General features: G+C 39.4%; 1 protein-coding gene and 1 long non-coding RNA gene across 18 annotated transcripts in view; one reads left to right on the top strand and one right to left on the bottom strand.

Moving 5' to 3' along the window:
* LOC111248787 (uncharacterized) overlaps positions 1 to 7,175 on the top strand; it is a 76,482-nt gene extending 69,307 nt beyond the window's left edge. For all 15 annotated transcript variants that reach the window (XM_086986093.1, XM_086986092.1, XM_086986095.1 and 12 more), the window contains 2 exons: positions 3,550 to 3,936; positions 5,150 to 7,175. In XM_086986093.1, coding sequence (XP_086842219.1) covers positions 3,550 to 3,936; positions 5,150 to 5,260 — 498 coding nt within the window. In that variant the 3' untranslated portion in view covers positions 5,261 to 7,175. The remainder of the gene's footprint in view (positions 1 to 3,549; positions 3,937 to 5,149) is intronic.
* The window catches only part of LOC147755940 (uncharacterized), a 175,264-nt gene that overhangs the window by 58,469 nt on the left and 100,513 nt on the right, over positions 1 to 16,282 (bottom strand). Inside the window, exon 5 of one of the 3 annotated variants that reach the window (XR_015325763.1) lies at positions 436 to 1,865. The exons of the other annotated variants lie outside the window; for them this stretch is intronic. This is a non-coding gene — a long non-coding RNA (uncharacterized LOC147755940). Of the gene's footprint in view, positions 1 to 435; positions 1,866 to 16,282 lie in introns of those variants that run through there. 3 annotated transcript variants of the gene reach the window in all.

Here is a 16,282-nt window from a genome sequence, read left to right as displayed (position 1 = left end):
TGACAGTCGACTAAAGTCATGTCACTCTACCGTGTGGGTTAATTGCAAAAATGTTTGTAGTAATTGGTCGTTACAAATCCCCTCCGCTGACTCAACCATTGTGGGAACCGAAAAATCATAAATGTATTGGATACATAAAAGAATAGGCAAAACTGGGGGGGGGGGGGGGAACAACTCAAATTCTGTTGTACATAGACGCAGGCTACGTCTGCAACTCGCGATGGCAATCGGTCGAAATGATGCCAAAATCGGAGTCGAAATCGGAGTTGGCAGAATCGTCGTTTTGTCCGCATGATCTATTAGACGACTTTGCCTAGTTTCAAAGTAATTTGCGGTAAATACCTTGCTGCGGCACCAACTTTCAGTAGTTCTTTGGCTAACTCATACGATACTTAGAAAGGGTACGAATGTCAACATCAAAGAGGACGCAAAAGCTAATCGTTTTAAAAGGAAAATTTATTTTCACAAAGTTCAGTCCACTTTTTGTATAGCGTCATATAAAACACCGGGTGATACAAGGAACTGTCATTACGAACACGTGGTGCTGATATTCACAGTATCTACTTACTTTTATCTACGGCCAAAATTGCTTACTGTGTCTTTACTCAGTGCATATTGCAAAGTCATTGTTCAACACTCGGTCGCACTCCAATCAATTTAAGCATCGCTGATAATTATTGGCGTATTGATATTGTAGATAAGAAAAGCGGTCCGTAAATTCGTTGCTGAATCTTCAAATGAAGTGCGCTTTTCTATGTAGTAACAGTATCCTTCAAAATTGTCATGCCATACAGCTTCGGTAGATAAAAGCGTGATACTATTTAACGTTGAGTTCGGCTCTATTCGAATCGGTGAGCATGAAAAACAGATTTATTGGCAATAGAGTCTTTGCATCAGACACGCAAGCATTGACCAGCCAATGGATCACTTACAATAAGCCCTAGCAGAATATACGAAGGAAAACTGTCTTGTCTTCCTTCCTGACGTCTTCCATGAGAGCCTGTCTCGAAGGCAATAGCGGCTGGAGATTAGTAGATTAGAGTAACTTCCGCTAATACCTTGCCATACGTTACTGTTCGAACTTCGCCCAGACGGTTGAAAAGAACCCTCACGGACGTTCCCTTCTACTACCATCACCCAATCGAACTCATCGACCCGTAATGCATTTTTAAGCTGCGTCAGTCACACCCATAAAATCAATCAAAGCGTCAGTCTGGAAACCGTACAGCGGCATTAGACACTCTGCCGTCTCTCCCTCAGTGTCAGAAGGGATTATCATAACGCTGATTACAGATGTCAGCTTCGCTAGCAATAGTGAAGACCTAGTATAAAACCGAATACTTTAGGTAGAAGGCGTGTAAAAGCCACACGAACTTCAGTATAATTTTTGTGCATTTATAGACTGACCTTGCTTAGCGTTACTGTAGTTGTTAACAAAATTCACACTTACTAAGCCAAGGCGTGGCACTGACGAATACCTTCGTATACTCCTGTAAGACCTGCTCTACTCATTGTGCTATACTGCGTTATAATAGCAGGCTCTAATGCATCGTAATACATTATACAGTACTTATATGCCATAGTGGTGCATATTATATATTTTAAATATCGTGATTAGGCTCTTGCGTCGTGCAGTGTCTGACCTATGTTTATTGCACTAATTTTATTAATCATATACGTAGCAATAATAGCTGTCAGCCTGCAGGGCGAAGTGGCAAAGGGATATGAAACGGAGAAGGCTGGGCGACAATAAACAATGAGTAGCTGGTGGAGAAGACAGAAGATGGCAATGGTCACCGTTGCCAAGGGGCGGATGTTATGTACAGGACTGTGTACAGGGGAGGTGCAATGCACGCTCCAACGGTCTGAAAAGAAGGAAAGAAATCATTCGCCGGACTTAGTGCTCCTTTGCGGCCATTGCAGTAGTAGTGAAAGGGCTTAGACAAGTTCTACCGGTCTCACCTTAAGACCTGCAAGATTTAAGCAGCTCAAGGTAACCTCCTTTTCCTTAGACCAAATTTGCCACGTGCATGGCTGGGAAAGGACGACGTTGTTAGCATCGGCAGTCGGGCTACACTCGCTAGATGACGCTGGAAAAAGGCTCGTAAGCCCCAAAAATCCAAGTAACCACTAGCGGGCCATATAAAACACTTTCGTCCGATACTGTTTAGAAGAACGTAAACATAACATTATCACTGCCGTGGCCGTTGCTGTTGTCATAGCAATGGTAACAGCCATAGTCACAGCAGGCGGCTTATTTATGCGCGGCAACAAATCGACTATGTATAGGCAAAAGTACGAACCATGATAGAAAAACACGCCAATAGTTAAGCTATCCAAGATTTTGTTATGTACAACAAAGTGTTACATTTTACACACTCTTGATAGGTAGCCAGAAAGTAATCCAGCTATACAAAGGCTTCTTCCATGAGGAGATGCAATTGGCAGCTGTCAGTGCAGCAGGCATTAATCTGAATCATCTAGAAGCATTTTTAATCGATGCTTATATATACGGTGCTACACCAAATTGCAATCTTCGAGGAATCATAGAAAACGCCACAAGGTAGAATCCCTCCGCGTTTCTTTGCGAGACAGCCAGGAGAAGTGTAGCAAAGGAGCAGAAGAGAAAACTGATACTGCAGCAGGCACTGCTGTTGCTGTTGAAGACTTAACGGAGTTTCTCTTCGTATGCTGCGAAGATGTTGGCCGGATGTAGTCAGGCACAAACTTCCAAGGACCCAAGACCTGGTTTCACGTCATGCAACAGGATGGTCCATGCGTCGCTACAACTCCAGACTTCTGGTTGCTGTCAGTAGGATGAAGGACAAGCGCCTTATCGGCACACCACGTAGCGTATTAGCCTGCCGGCGCCAGTTACGGATTAGCCGGTTCGGTAGCCTCATACATATAGTCACATCACGGGTGCACGACCAACTCTGGATGGCTCATAATACCCCCCGGGCTAACAAAGTTGTATAGATTTCTATCTTGTGCTTTCCGAAGGTTCAAAGAGTCAAGCAGTGCGATACTACCTTATAGGTGATAATAGATAGAAATGGCTTAGAACGTTTGGAGTTCTAATTACTGCTTAATATGGGCAACAACACTGCCCCCACTGAAGTCGACCATTTGCGTATTTATATCTATATGCTATAGCGACAAATTAATATCTTTATCCCTGTATGCGCGCTATACATCAGGTAAGGCGATGGCGGATCATATTTCTGGCCTTCCTAATTAAGATCGTTAATAGAAGTGGAACTAGTTTAGTAACAGTTTGCTTGATGATTCTTTTCAGACAGCCCTGTTTAATAATTTTAGGACGAAATAATGTCTCTCCTTATATAACCGCATATATATATATATATATGCGGTTCGCCGTTTACCAAAATGTCGTGGTTAGTCAGCATTTAGCCTTGCGTGTGGTATTACGGTCAGTAGAAATATGCTTTACGTATACATTTTAGCAGCATTTTTCAGATGGGAGTAATCACAACGTGAACGTCAATTATTTCATGTTATGGATCTCCTTTGGGTTAATTTTTACAGAGCGAAGACGGTGATGCTTTGTCTGGAGCATGTCGGGGTTCCCATCATGAGGATCAACTCAGCGAAGAGGGATCCGATCTTGGAGGCGTACTGTTACATCAACAGCAACAGTCCCAGCAGTCATCGTGCACGAGCTCAAACATCTGCAGCGGTGGTATACAAACCTCGAATCCTAGCATAACTGTGTCTGGCAAATGCAGCTCTAACAACCTCGTCAATAGCAGCCATATCTTAAATAACGTAGCCAAAAATTCTCATCATCAGTTGTTGCTCACCACCAACAACAACAACAACAACAACAACAACAACAACAACAACAACAACAACAACAACAACAACAATAACAACGATAATATGAGCGACAGTCACGCAGTGGATACCGTACTTGTAAGTGATAGAAATTTATATATATTAAGTTTCTTTGGACAGGTAAAACCTGGGATTAATTAGGCCAATTTTATGCTATTAATAGTATTTTGTAGGTTTACTAAGTAGCATAACTATTTACCTTGAAAAAATATTACATCATCCGTTCCTTAAATGTAGAAAACAAAGACAGCTGCGTGTGTATTCGAACAATAAAACTGTTATTACTATTACTTAAATTTTGGCCAATGACACGTGAGAAACGTAAGGATCTACAAGGATGCCTATTACGCAGGCTCATTAAAACGCTATCAAAGATGAGAATGGCTTGTGCGTCTGGCCTAGCAACCGAGTCCTTCTCGTAAGCCTGAGCATTTGGTTTTCAATGAAAGCAAACTATCATAATGGAGTCAAGAGCATGCGTATAGGGTAGAAAATAGGCGTCGACTTTGGAATAAGTAAAGAATACGATAAGATTCTAAAAAGCCAACTTTGCTAGTTTGACAATTGTAGCACGGAAGAGATGAACAAGGATTGAATTCGACCTGATAGCATCCCTTCTGAGATTTTTCAATACGCGTCAAATTAAAGTACTGCATTGCAAGCCGCTGAAGGCTGTTCCATGGCAATCACGTCGCTCGACTTGTATCAAGGACCCGTCAGAAGACACTAGAGAAACAGGACCTTAAATGGAATCCAAGAAGACACCCGTGACAAACAACAAACTCTTTGCTTGTTCAGGCCCGATCCGTGTTGAGCTTTAAGCCTTTAGCTATAACTATATGTATAGTTCTAACTATTCGGAATACGCCATGATCGAAAATATCTAATGTGGAAAAAAAATGTTCCGAAGGTACTTTGTAACAGGTTCTGATTGTTACAAGCCTAGCATAATTGATTCTGAGTGTGTCCTATGACTTTTGCTGTAGTCTTGAAGACAGTTATACGGCATTCCATCCAACTTTAAAAGCAAACTGCACGCATAATTTAAAGGGAACAATTATTAATACTGAAATATATATGCTAATAAGACTTCCGCATTTCGTAATTTGTCAAAAAAAAACATCCTTTTAAAAACGAATATAAAATTTGTTTATGTGACAGTCAACGAATCCTATAATCGATCGATTCATGAATTATCAGTCAGCCTAGGTGTTTCTGTAACACTAACAGAAGGTGCCATAGCCAAGTGTATGGGTCTAATTCCTTAAGCAGATGACAACTCTGTTTGCAGGAAAAGCAGACATCCGCAAGCGACACAGGATCCTGTGAGCAAGTCATGGACTCATTGCCCCATCTCGAGCTCGCTGAACTGAAGGATGCAACTGAACTTGGCGAATCGTGAGTCCTCGTCGCTCTGAAAACATTGCGTAGGACCAAAAGAAGAATCGCTAACTTGAGCTTGAAAACAAGCGTCAGCTCAGCAAATCCACGAAGCGATCAGTTGTAATCTGTCAACGTTGTCAAGAACGAACAACAGCGAATGTCGATTGCCAACCGAAATTTCCGCGTAACAAAGTGACGTTTTATGGGCACAGGAACCTTAAACAGTTTGCTTCGTTCGTAAGTGGTAGATACAATGGAAAAATGATCGGGCGGATAAGAAGTCGGCACCGTCAGATAGTAGAAGAAAAAATATGTACCAACAAGATGCCTTACATTTTTGTTGGTTGCACGAAACATAAAATAATTTTTTTTTGTTTATCAGAAAAACAAATATACGCCTCAAAAATAGTACATTTAATATATGGATACATATATTTAAAAGTGGTTTGTGTATTGCCTGAAATTGCAGCATGTTGCCTAGTACTAGGCGAGGTCTCAAGCAAATAGTAAATAGCTTTGTTAAAATATTATAATAAATACATATAATATTCATTATTGACATTATATGATAATTGACATTATTATTAGGGAACAAAGAGGTAGTCTTGTCAACAGAGGTGGAATTATGTTACTTGTCCACATCTGTTCCTCTTTATCGTTGTACATATTAAAATGTAATGAAAGGGAAAGCTGCCAGTGATGTGGTAGTTGACGGTTGCCGAAGGCCCCATTTTATCATTGCTAAACACAACCGTAGAAGCGGCCTGACCACAGTGCAATTGCCTGAATCAACACGCGGCGACGTATTATAACAGTGGTTGCCCAGTCGGTACCTCACTTACTACTACATGTTATTATTTGAACTTAAAATTAAGAAAGGGAGCTTTTTTTTTATTACGAAGAGAATAAAAACTAAAACAACTAATATCAAACAGGATATGATACGAAAGGCGATACTACGAGACTGTCGGGGATTGGCTAGGCCTACTGTCTTTTCCCCGCTTATCCGTACGCTACCTTAAAATGGTAAACCTTGACAAAATGCCACTAACGTAAGAAATAATGCATGCAAAAGGCGGTATTTGTTCGAAAAAGCATCTAAGAAATATCACTAAACTAAGATGGATTCTTTACGCAATGCGACATGTTGACCAATGCTGTAGTTAGACAGAAAGCGAATAAAAGGACAGTCGCGAAGAAAATAACTATTCATGCTATCTAAATAAAAAAAATAATAAGGATATTCTAGTCTAGGTAAACGTCATAAAAATATATTATTATATGTACGTAATAAGGAAATGATTCATACAAATGATCCAGTCGTATAGTCGCAATAAAATAAAGTGGTTTCAATATAGATAGCAATTATATCTGAGATTGCATGGCACTCAAGCAGCTATCAATCGAATGTACTTGTCAGCAAGGTCATGCACTGACCATTTGGGCACCCGGTATATGTTTATTGGCCGTGCGCAAATTTTCGTCTAGCCTAAATCACTATATAATCCGTTATTCTCAGTTGACTGTAGTGAAAACTTATCATACGCTCAACTGCTCCCACATGATGATATATAAAAATGTCGCTAGCTTACAGATTTCTAGATTTTATTTGGCATTTCTACACAAAGTCTTTGGCAATTGACTTGGATTCGCACGGACTGACTATATGCAATAGCGAGCAATATTTCGCCAACGGTCGAAACAAACAGCTAACTTAAACAAAAAAACATGATCATGTCTTCCATGTGCAGCATATCAGCTTTCGACAGCCATAACACACACAAACACACACATAAATAATGATGATAATTACCATACAAATAAACAGATGAATATCTAATAACTACAAAATATAATCGTAAAGCAACCGCAATAAAAATGCACTAGAATGTATCTCCTAAAAAAAAATAATAAACGTATGTTTTTATTTTAAACCTTTGTGAGCCGATCACTTTTCGGTAGAGACAACAATACCTGCTCACATCGTGAACGCCATCTCTAAAAACGCTCTCTTATATTTATAACGTGACAGCTAATATAGATAGTTTATTTAAGTTCTATTTATAGTCTGTCATCAACACGAAAGTTGCTAGAGAGTTCTGTAGAGCGAGTATTTTAATTCTCATGTGTTTATTAGCAGACCAGTTCTCGTCGATATATTTTTTAAGCAGCTAACGAGAAGAGCGGTATTTATAGAAAAGTTCAACTACTTGAGGAACCCAACCGTATGAGTTCAACTGTACTGTCGCAGTATCTAAATAGCCAATCTTAACATTGGCAACCTTCAATCCTAAAAAGAATGTAACTCTTCCTACCTCGTTATCAAAACATATAGCACGGTTTGGTTTTATTGAGTGCACTGTAGCAGTCATTTATTAGTACATTTTATGTAGACACACTTGTGGGGAGCCTAAGGATGACGGCCTAACAATACGAGCTTTAATTATCCATAATAATTGCTTCTAGTTAGAAGCACCAGCTAAGATGCTTTGCGGAAAATTGGGGCATATTGACAAATACCTGACCAGCATCATTCTAGTTATAGGAGGGGGAAGTCGGCAAATGCGAACGTCTTGTAGATCTATTTGGATCATATTTTGCGGTCTCTGCTCACTTGCGGCTGCTCTGCTTGCCCCTACGATGTCCATACATATTCAATGTGAGCCGTCAAATAAATGACCCATGAGGTGCCGACTGACACAAAGCAAAACAGAGAGAACGCTATGATCGACAACAACCGCGCTTAGCTATCATTGGATGCAGCGTAAGCTAAAGATGAGAGTCAGCAATGGTCGAGCTTCTTCTTGGTCGTGACAGATGCGAACCTTGCTGGGAGGGTTCTTGGAATAGTGGTCAAGCGTAGATTAAAGCGAGTATCTTGTTTCCTGCCTCGTCGTACCAAGAGGCAGACGGGCTGCGCAATGACGAAGAGTTGCGTGCGAGTAAGGTGCGCTGCCGCGAGTACACATGGTTCGAAAATAGCACCTAGATCATCCGACGGGGTGGTGTGGTCAGTTCCGTTGACTGTGATACAGACAGTACGACGTGCATGATTGCGAGCACACACGCTTATGAAAAAGCTAGAGCGTTGATGCTTGTCGCCGTTCTACAGCTAGCCGCTGTGTGCATGCCTATGTATCCATATGTGCGCGGCTGCAGTAGCTGCCGGGCCAACCCGACCGCTGCACTTGGCCACGGCTATTCGTCGAATGCCATCAGCACTGCCGTTACACCATTAGTAGACCAACCCATTGCGCTCTTCTGCCGTGTTTGCTGCTGCTGTTGTTATCATTGTTGCTGTCCTAGACCCACAGACGATCTTAGTAGGCGCGACTACAGCTGCGGCAATGGCGGTGGCTACCTTTGTTCAGTGTGCATCGTCCAACGACCTCCCAGATGGCTGAACAAAGAGGGTAGGCAGTAGAGGAGGAAAAGGAAAACGACGGCGAACAAGAAAGACAGCAACAGCAGAAGTAGGAGATGCTGTGGCAGGCCTCGTTGCTTCAGCATGAGAGCTCTTATGAGAGATAATCGAGCAGTATGGTCAGTGGCATCAGCATTAAGTGCTAATCATATATTAAGCACCAAAACAGAAAACCAGAGCCAAGGAACTAGAGCCTTGTCAGCGGGCTTACGCCCTTCAGGCCCGCTGAACTTCGGATTAAGGCGCGTTGTCTGGAAATGCATGTTCCAGCTAGTAGCTGAGTTGGGAGTGTTTGGTCTCTAAGATGAAACGTTTGTTTTCGAGAAGAACTACTGAAAGGTAACATTGCCTTCCGGATGTACTAAAAGATTTCGCAGATAGTATGGAACGTATACAGTCATAAGGCATTTATAAAAAAGAAGGCTAAGCAGATTTGCATAAAATATACATAGAAGGTTAGAAAACAAAAAACGTATACACCTCATTGTATTTAGAAACAAAAGTTTGTGTGCGTCCTTAACGATATCAGCAAGCAGTCATCTTACGAATAGTGTAAACATATAAAGAAGTTCCGCCAACGACTCATAAGCACTATTTAACTTCTGTGTGTAATATTGTGAAAACGATAAAATGACGTTACTGTTTAAAAATAATAATATGACTGCATAAGTTTGCAGGTTGTCATACTGAGCGACATGTGTAGACAGACACCCACGAAGTTACTTTAACTATTAGATAATAGACTAAGATACGCGTGTGTGAAAAACGCAAAGCGACTCCCACAATCCGCATAGTCTCCACATACGCTATAGCGAATCTTTTGTCCCTTTTATCTAAATACACTAAATAAAAGTACCTGAGGCCGGGGTCCGGCTGTGTTCCTCCAAGAAAAGTAATTATCATTGTTATTCTAAATAGTTAGGTCGGTAATCATTGTGGCGTGGATATGAAGCTTCGCTAGCTCTAAGATAATCGGGATGAAAAGAACCAACAAGCAAGCAAGAAAGATCTAGCTCTACTTCGTGCAGGACGGTTCCATTTGTCTAAAAAGTTGCTTTTCCTAAAGTAACTTCTAGTACTAGTATGACTAACCTTTTACATTGTTTCGTGTTTTATGTTTAATAACTTAGCCATACTTCATACGATTACCTCGCAGCACAAAACGAATTACGATCACACCCGGATTCGAACACATACCACCACACGTCTAGAGTACAGTACACAAATACGCCACGCATGGGAACTGACGAGCGTTTTAGCTCTGCGTAAGTAATATTATATGTATTTAGCAGTAAACGAGGCGAGGGGCAAAGCCGAAAAGTGGCGCTCACATAATTACAAGGTTCAGATTGATAGCATTTAATCGTTAATGTTGGTTGACGGGGACACTTTATGAAAGCAAATTTTGCGCTAATGTTTGTTTACCTAGGCGAGATACTTTTATGTTTTTTAAATAAACGAGACATATGACGCTCACCTTCAATGTTGAAGTACTGTGATGCTTAACTATGCTCAATAACTTAAACAGTCAAATAAACTGAATGGAACATTGTAGAGTCTAATAGCCTATCAATCTCTACGTGAGTTCTATAGCAGTCTAGTGCTGCTCTTATTTGAAGTTCAACCCTCTTGTGATATTAATTTATGAGATATATCGAATAGTTGGATTTTTACTATAATTGGAATATAAATATGTCTAATTCATAGATATTGAATTGCTTCGTACTGCAATTTTTAGTAATGAGCATCCAAAGCAGGCATGATGCAAATTGTTCACCCTCGTAGGAAGCAGAAATCACAAAAGAAAATGTGTACTCAGGATTTCAAGCCCAGACCACACAGTAATTTTTTAATTTATTCATATGAGAAAAAAGGAAACGCTAAACGCTTATTATATATATAACGTGTATAACAACGTTTACACAAATCTATGACTGAAATAGGCTTTTAGCGAGCCTCGTAAATTGTTCAGTGCGATTGTGTGCTGACTAGACCTAGCATTGAAAATTTTCTTTCACAGAGCTGCTGTAATAAGTCCATAAGCTGCGCCTAGATATCGGTAGCATGTGATAGACGGAGCTTGGAGTCCACCTATTGAGAGAGATTCACGAAGGCTTAGCGATATTATGGTTCAGTATGTAAGTTCCTTTATCGACTCAGCATTGACGCTGAGTAATAATAATTCTAAATGAATAATGATAATTCGAAAAACATGTTACCTTAAGGATATAGAAGGCTTTGATGTCAGCTACAATGATCAAGGACCTGCAGATGCTCTCACTAAAAATAACTCTGGTCTATTTCGGCCTGAAAGCATTCTCTTGTACGCCGTATGAAATACCGCTAATCTGGCAGAACCTCAAGGCCAATCAACTGTGTGACCTAGTCTAAAACGCGTCCTGGGGCTCCATACGGCAGTCAATAGTAGCTTTCTCTATTTGCATAGCACTGTTTGTAGAAAAGCCAGGGAGAGGGATTGAACTACCTGGCATAGAAGCTTACAAATAATTTAACTGCTAAGTCGAACTCAGAATTAGCTATACGGGCGCGGACTTTAGGCTAAGCGAAGCGACGATAAACTCTGCCTTGTAAGATAACGGCAGATGACAATGTTCTACGTGCAGTCTCTTTCCTGTCCATACACACGTAAAAAGCATTCCCCTTTACTTAAAAAAAAACTCTTTATTTACTGTCAAAGGCTATATATACAATACGCACCTATCTAATGGTTTCAGGAAGCTTTTATTTTTATTACCACCCGAAAATAGCTTGTGCATAAGTTAACATTATTGTATAAGACGCAGCAACCTTGATCCGCTGTTATTTGGTTTTATGTTTTCAGGCAAAACTGTTCTTAATGCATAAGCGTTTGATTTTTAGATTAATTCACACAAAAACGTAAAATTCTACTAATGGCTTTAAGCCAAGGTTTTGTAGGATCCCATGCTGAATCTATATTCAACTAATTAAGAAAGCTAGCAATTGGCATTATTTGATCTAATAAGGGATAAATCACTTCTAAATAATTTCGCTTGGAAAATGAAGCTGACGAAAACATAGGGAAACACCTAGGAAAGGATTCCACTGTCTTAAACAACTTCATGGCAAGGCCCCGCACTAGGAGTTTCTTATTAATTATTAAATATTAACCCTTTTGTTTACCCGCTCTGCTGTCCTGTCATTTTTCCTTTCCGAAAATAAAGTGAACATAAAAAGTAGAACATTTGGCATTCTAGCAGAAATTCAATTAAAAATTAGGCAAGACAAAATATCGAATTCGTTAAAAATTGATAAAATGAGATATATGTGTATTGGGTTCTAAGATCATTTTAAGTTACGCTAAATTAATTATGTCATTAGATTTATATACCTAGCTATATGCTAAAGATCTTGGAATTTACTAATTATCTCATGGACATCCAGATTACATGCCATTATAGATATTATTGCTTTAAGTAGATACATGGAGATCATGAGCATATATCCCGATTTTGGGAAAAAAATTTTTTTAAAAAGCTTTTTTGAGAGCTACATGACTGCGTGTTTCGATTCAGGCTTTATGCCTGTCATTACCACAGCTTTCAAGCTACTGCTTTTAAGATAATACAGATTCAATACTTGGCTCGACAGCACTCCTGGTGGCTCAAGTCGTTGCTTTAGCCAATAATATAAAAATACTTTTTACTATTTAATTTTTTTTACAATGTAATTTTTTTTATATACAAGATAGAGACGAAGAGTAATTTCACTCTCTCTCTCTCTCTCTCTGTCTCTCTCTTTCTCTCTGTCTCTCTCTTTCTCTCTCTCTCTCTCTGTCTCTCTCTTTCTCTCTCTCTCTTTCTCTCTCTCTTGTATATATACATATTTGCGCTATGTATCAGACCGCTCATATCGTATGGCTCGTCCAAAATCATTCACTATAAAATTTCACATATTAAGTAGACAGATAAGAAAATGCAAATTTAAGACATATATACAATACACTTATAAGTACATATTTTACTTCCCTGGCCGAAGTTTAGGGTAACATGTTTGATGGCCTACTATCGGTCAAAGGTTGACACAGACTTTTGCCATCACAGCCTTTTGTATTCTTCAACGTAGTTTAATAAACTTTATTACATTTACATTTATATATATATATATATATATATATATATATCTTTTTTAATTCAGAGACATTCTATAGTGTTTAATGCCTGTTTATGAACCGTTAGATTGGTGTCGGTTCACTCAAAAGATACCTCCCTATTACTTTTTATTATTAGGAATTATTGGGTATAGGGTCAAGTCATTACTTCTCTAAACCGCTATGGTTCAAGGCTGTTCAAGGCGAGAGAAACACTAACAGAACTCAATATAGAATAATGGGTCGACAAGAAAAGCTCCCATTTTCCAAGTACTGCTCATTTTAAAAACAGGCGAGCCTCTTGTAGTCAAGATAGTTTTTTTTTACTTTCCGTTTTTATCTGTTTTTGCCTGCTCGGGCGTAGATTTATGCCAAAAAAGGAGACAATTATTGTATTCCTTCTTTGAATTGTCCAACTTCAGATAGTCATTTTGTAAAGCGAGGTCAGGATCGTTTGGTGAAGTCTCAGATTTAGAGTTTGTGGGTATGGAACTTCAGGATCCAGCAGAAAAAGCCACTGTTATACCGATTTCAGATATAGACCTCTTGAAAAATTGTTTTTTAATCAAAAAAAAAAAAACTGAAACACGTATTACGTAAAGCAGAATAACTATTTGGTTTTTGTCTTTTAAAGAATAATGATATTCTGACATTGTGCTAGTACCTTAAAATAGTTTTAAAGTAGATGCATGGCTATGTGCACAATAAGCGGCATGGATATAGTAGGTATAAACTAGAAGAGCTTTCAAAGTGGACATAACGTTCAAAGAGGGAAATTACCTAAAACTATACCGTTAGACTTACACGTGAGTAAATAACATTGATCATTTTCTATTGCTTCCACTTTATAATATTTTGTTTGCTTATGGTCAGGTGTTATAGCTAGTTGGGAAGCATTGCAGGGCTATGATTTTATCCGAGTTTTCAGTTGTACTTTTACTTCGTTTTGGGCCTGTTGCGCAATAAGAAAAGCGGTTTCAACAGTTGTTCCCTTGTACATTTTTTCGATGTCACAGAACCGCAAAAACCATCCAGGTTTTGTTCCACATAAGTGAAGACCATACAGCTAAGAGGTATAACTCATATAAACGTTCTTCTTTAAAAGGGCCTTAAAGCTATACTTGACTGAAGGAATCGAGTAGAATGCGCTGCTTATGTCGATGACGCCATCTTCTTTACTTACATTTACATTTACTTTTACAAGTAATAACGCACCATAATAACGCACCATACTTTTTAATCTTCATGAAAAACTAATAAGATGTATTGTTTTGTACCACCAGATAGAAGCATTTCTAAAGTTTAAAACTGAATCGAAATCTGACAACTCGAATCAAATAGTAATAGGTTTTATAGCAAATTAATAGTTTATTCAGCAGTGTGTAACCCCTAAGTATTAGCAAGTAAGATATACCAATGTACTGACCTAATGTTCGCGATTCTCTCTGAAAGATACCTACAAAGCTATAGTTCCTGCTGCTCTTTGAAATTCTGAAAAATGTTCCAGTAGGAAGTGCTTGACAGTGAAGCGTGTCGCAAAGTGTGGATACATAAAACCCGACCATAGCATCCCCATCAACGAAGCACAGCGGAAAAGATTTTCACTATTCACAATGAAGGTTGAATGTAGCTTAAAACGGCCCGTGGACCCTGCGGCAAGAAGGAAACTATGGGGTAAAGAAGGGGCACTGGAAACATTTGATCTCTTAACTCAAATCAAATTCAAGATGGAGTAAATTAAATATTTCGCTTTCTTATTAAAGCTATTATCACTAAAGCCGGCCAATATAATGGTGTTTTCACTAACAGTAAAGTTCGGAAGCGGAATAAATGAATCTTTTTTCGTCAGCGTACCATTCGTAACGGCTAGGCCGGTCGAAACGATATGTTTGTAAGTGAATTAGATGCGTAAGATCTGCTTTATGGATCGGAGTGGAGCTTGAAACAAAAAGCCCGCCAAAAATTATTTGTGCACTGGGAAAATATCAGTACGCTCGAATGTATTGAGTAGCAGAATGGGAGTTCAATTAGTACTTTAAACATGTAGCGTTGTCAGCAGAAATGCTAGAACTATGTCAATTTCTCTGCATTTAAGTACTTCGCATTAATGAAACTTCAAAATAACTCAGTCGGCCACAACTGTTACCTTAAAAATTACTGCTTTAGTATCCTAAGAAATAAACTAGGTTAGGCAGCTGCAAATTAGACCTTAATCTTTCTACAATTGCGGACGGCAACGTAAGAAGGCTTACTGTGCAACAGCGTGTCAAAAGTCCTGTATGATAACAAGAGATTAATTTCCCTGGTAAGTAGGTCTAAAAGCGGACACAGTGACCAGCTTAACACATTATTCCGAGAATAACAATATGCTTAGTTAGACTGTTATGTCGACGAGTTGCAACAAGCGACTAGAGGTCGGGCGGCAGACAACAGGGCAATCGAAAAATCCGATTAGAAGTTTACTGTTCTATACGACGGCGTATAAGGTCGCAAGTGTTCTAAATTTTTTCTCAGGTTGCGAAAATGTAAGCTTACTGCTTGACAATCTACAGTCTAGTTTTTTAGGATACAGGATTATCTTGCAGAAAACTAATCTGACATCGTTACTAATTCATGTACGCTTGACCAGTCATGAGTATTGAGTGATATGCTAAGATGGACTAAAGGATGTCTTCCTTATAAAACACGAGTCTCAACATTGACAAGCATTTTTGGTGGACAGTTGCCCTTTCTGCCAAGCGGATTGGAGTCCATTTTGGATATTCTTTTACTAAATTCAGGAAGTAATTGAACTATAGTATAAGGTCTGGCATTATAATCAAGTAACGAGGCTGCATGCTTTAGATTGTCATGCCAACGGTCCCTTGAGAAACTTGAGGTAGCCGGTCGCATTCATTGTTTCATTATTGGTGAGCATATCATGGTAGCAGACGCTGCTAATGTCCGGTGCAAGCATTATCATTTATTTACGTGCAAAATCCGCTCGACGCTCCAATTAAGCTCGATTTCCCTTGATATTTTCGCCGGGTTCCTTTCCTGTTAGCGGTAGGGTTGTTTTGTCTATGGTCACGGTATGCTTTTCGATTCAGATTTCGCAAATTATATGTGGAATACACCATACAAATTGCCAACGGGCGTAGAGTCAATGAAAAATCTATTTTTTATTCTGCGTGTTCAGTTTTTGGCTCATAAGTTTGTAACAGGTTACATATGACTTGGGGTAATTTGCTTGTGATCTTAAAGGATTCGAACCCGGGCACAGACATGCTTCGTTTCTGCTGAGACTCAACCGTCTGATGGAATGCCTACCGGCGATACCGGTGGCAAAACTTGAAACACAAAAATTATATATGAACTGTAAGTTTGGCCGATAGAACTCTCCTAGGCTTTCAGCTCTGTTTTTATGAAAAGACTCCCTGATTCCGTAATGCGGTCTTGTTCTTCGGATCACTCTCTCGCACTACAATCTTTGTCATGCAGCAGTCACA

The sequence above is a fragment of the Varroa destructor genome, unplaced genomic scaffold (genome assembly GCF_002443255.2).
Source record: "Varroa destructor unplaced genomic scaffold, Vdes_3.0 BEIS01000004.1, whole genome shotgun sequence".
NCBI lineage: Eukaryota > Metazoa > Arthropoda > Arachnida > Mesostigmata > Varroidae > Varroa > Varroa destructor.
The sequence above is the reverse complement of the archived record's forward strand: the minus strand, read 5'-3'. Positions and strand labels throughout refer to the sequence as shown.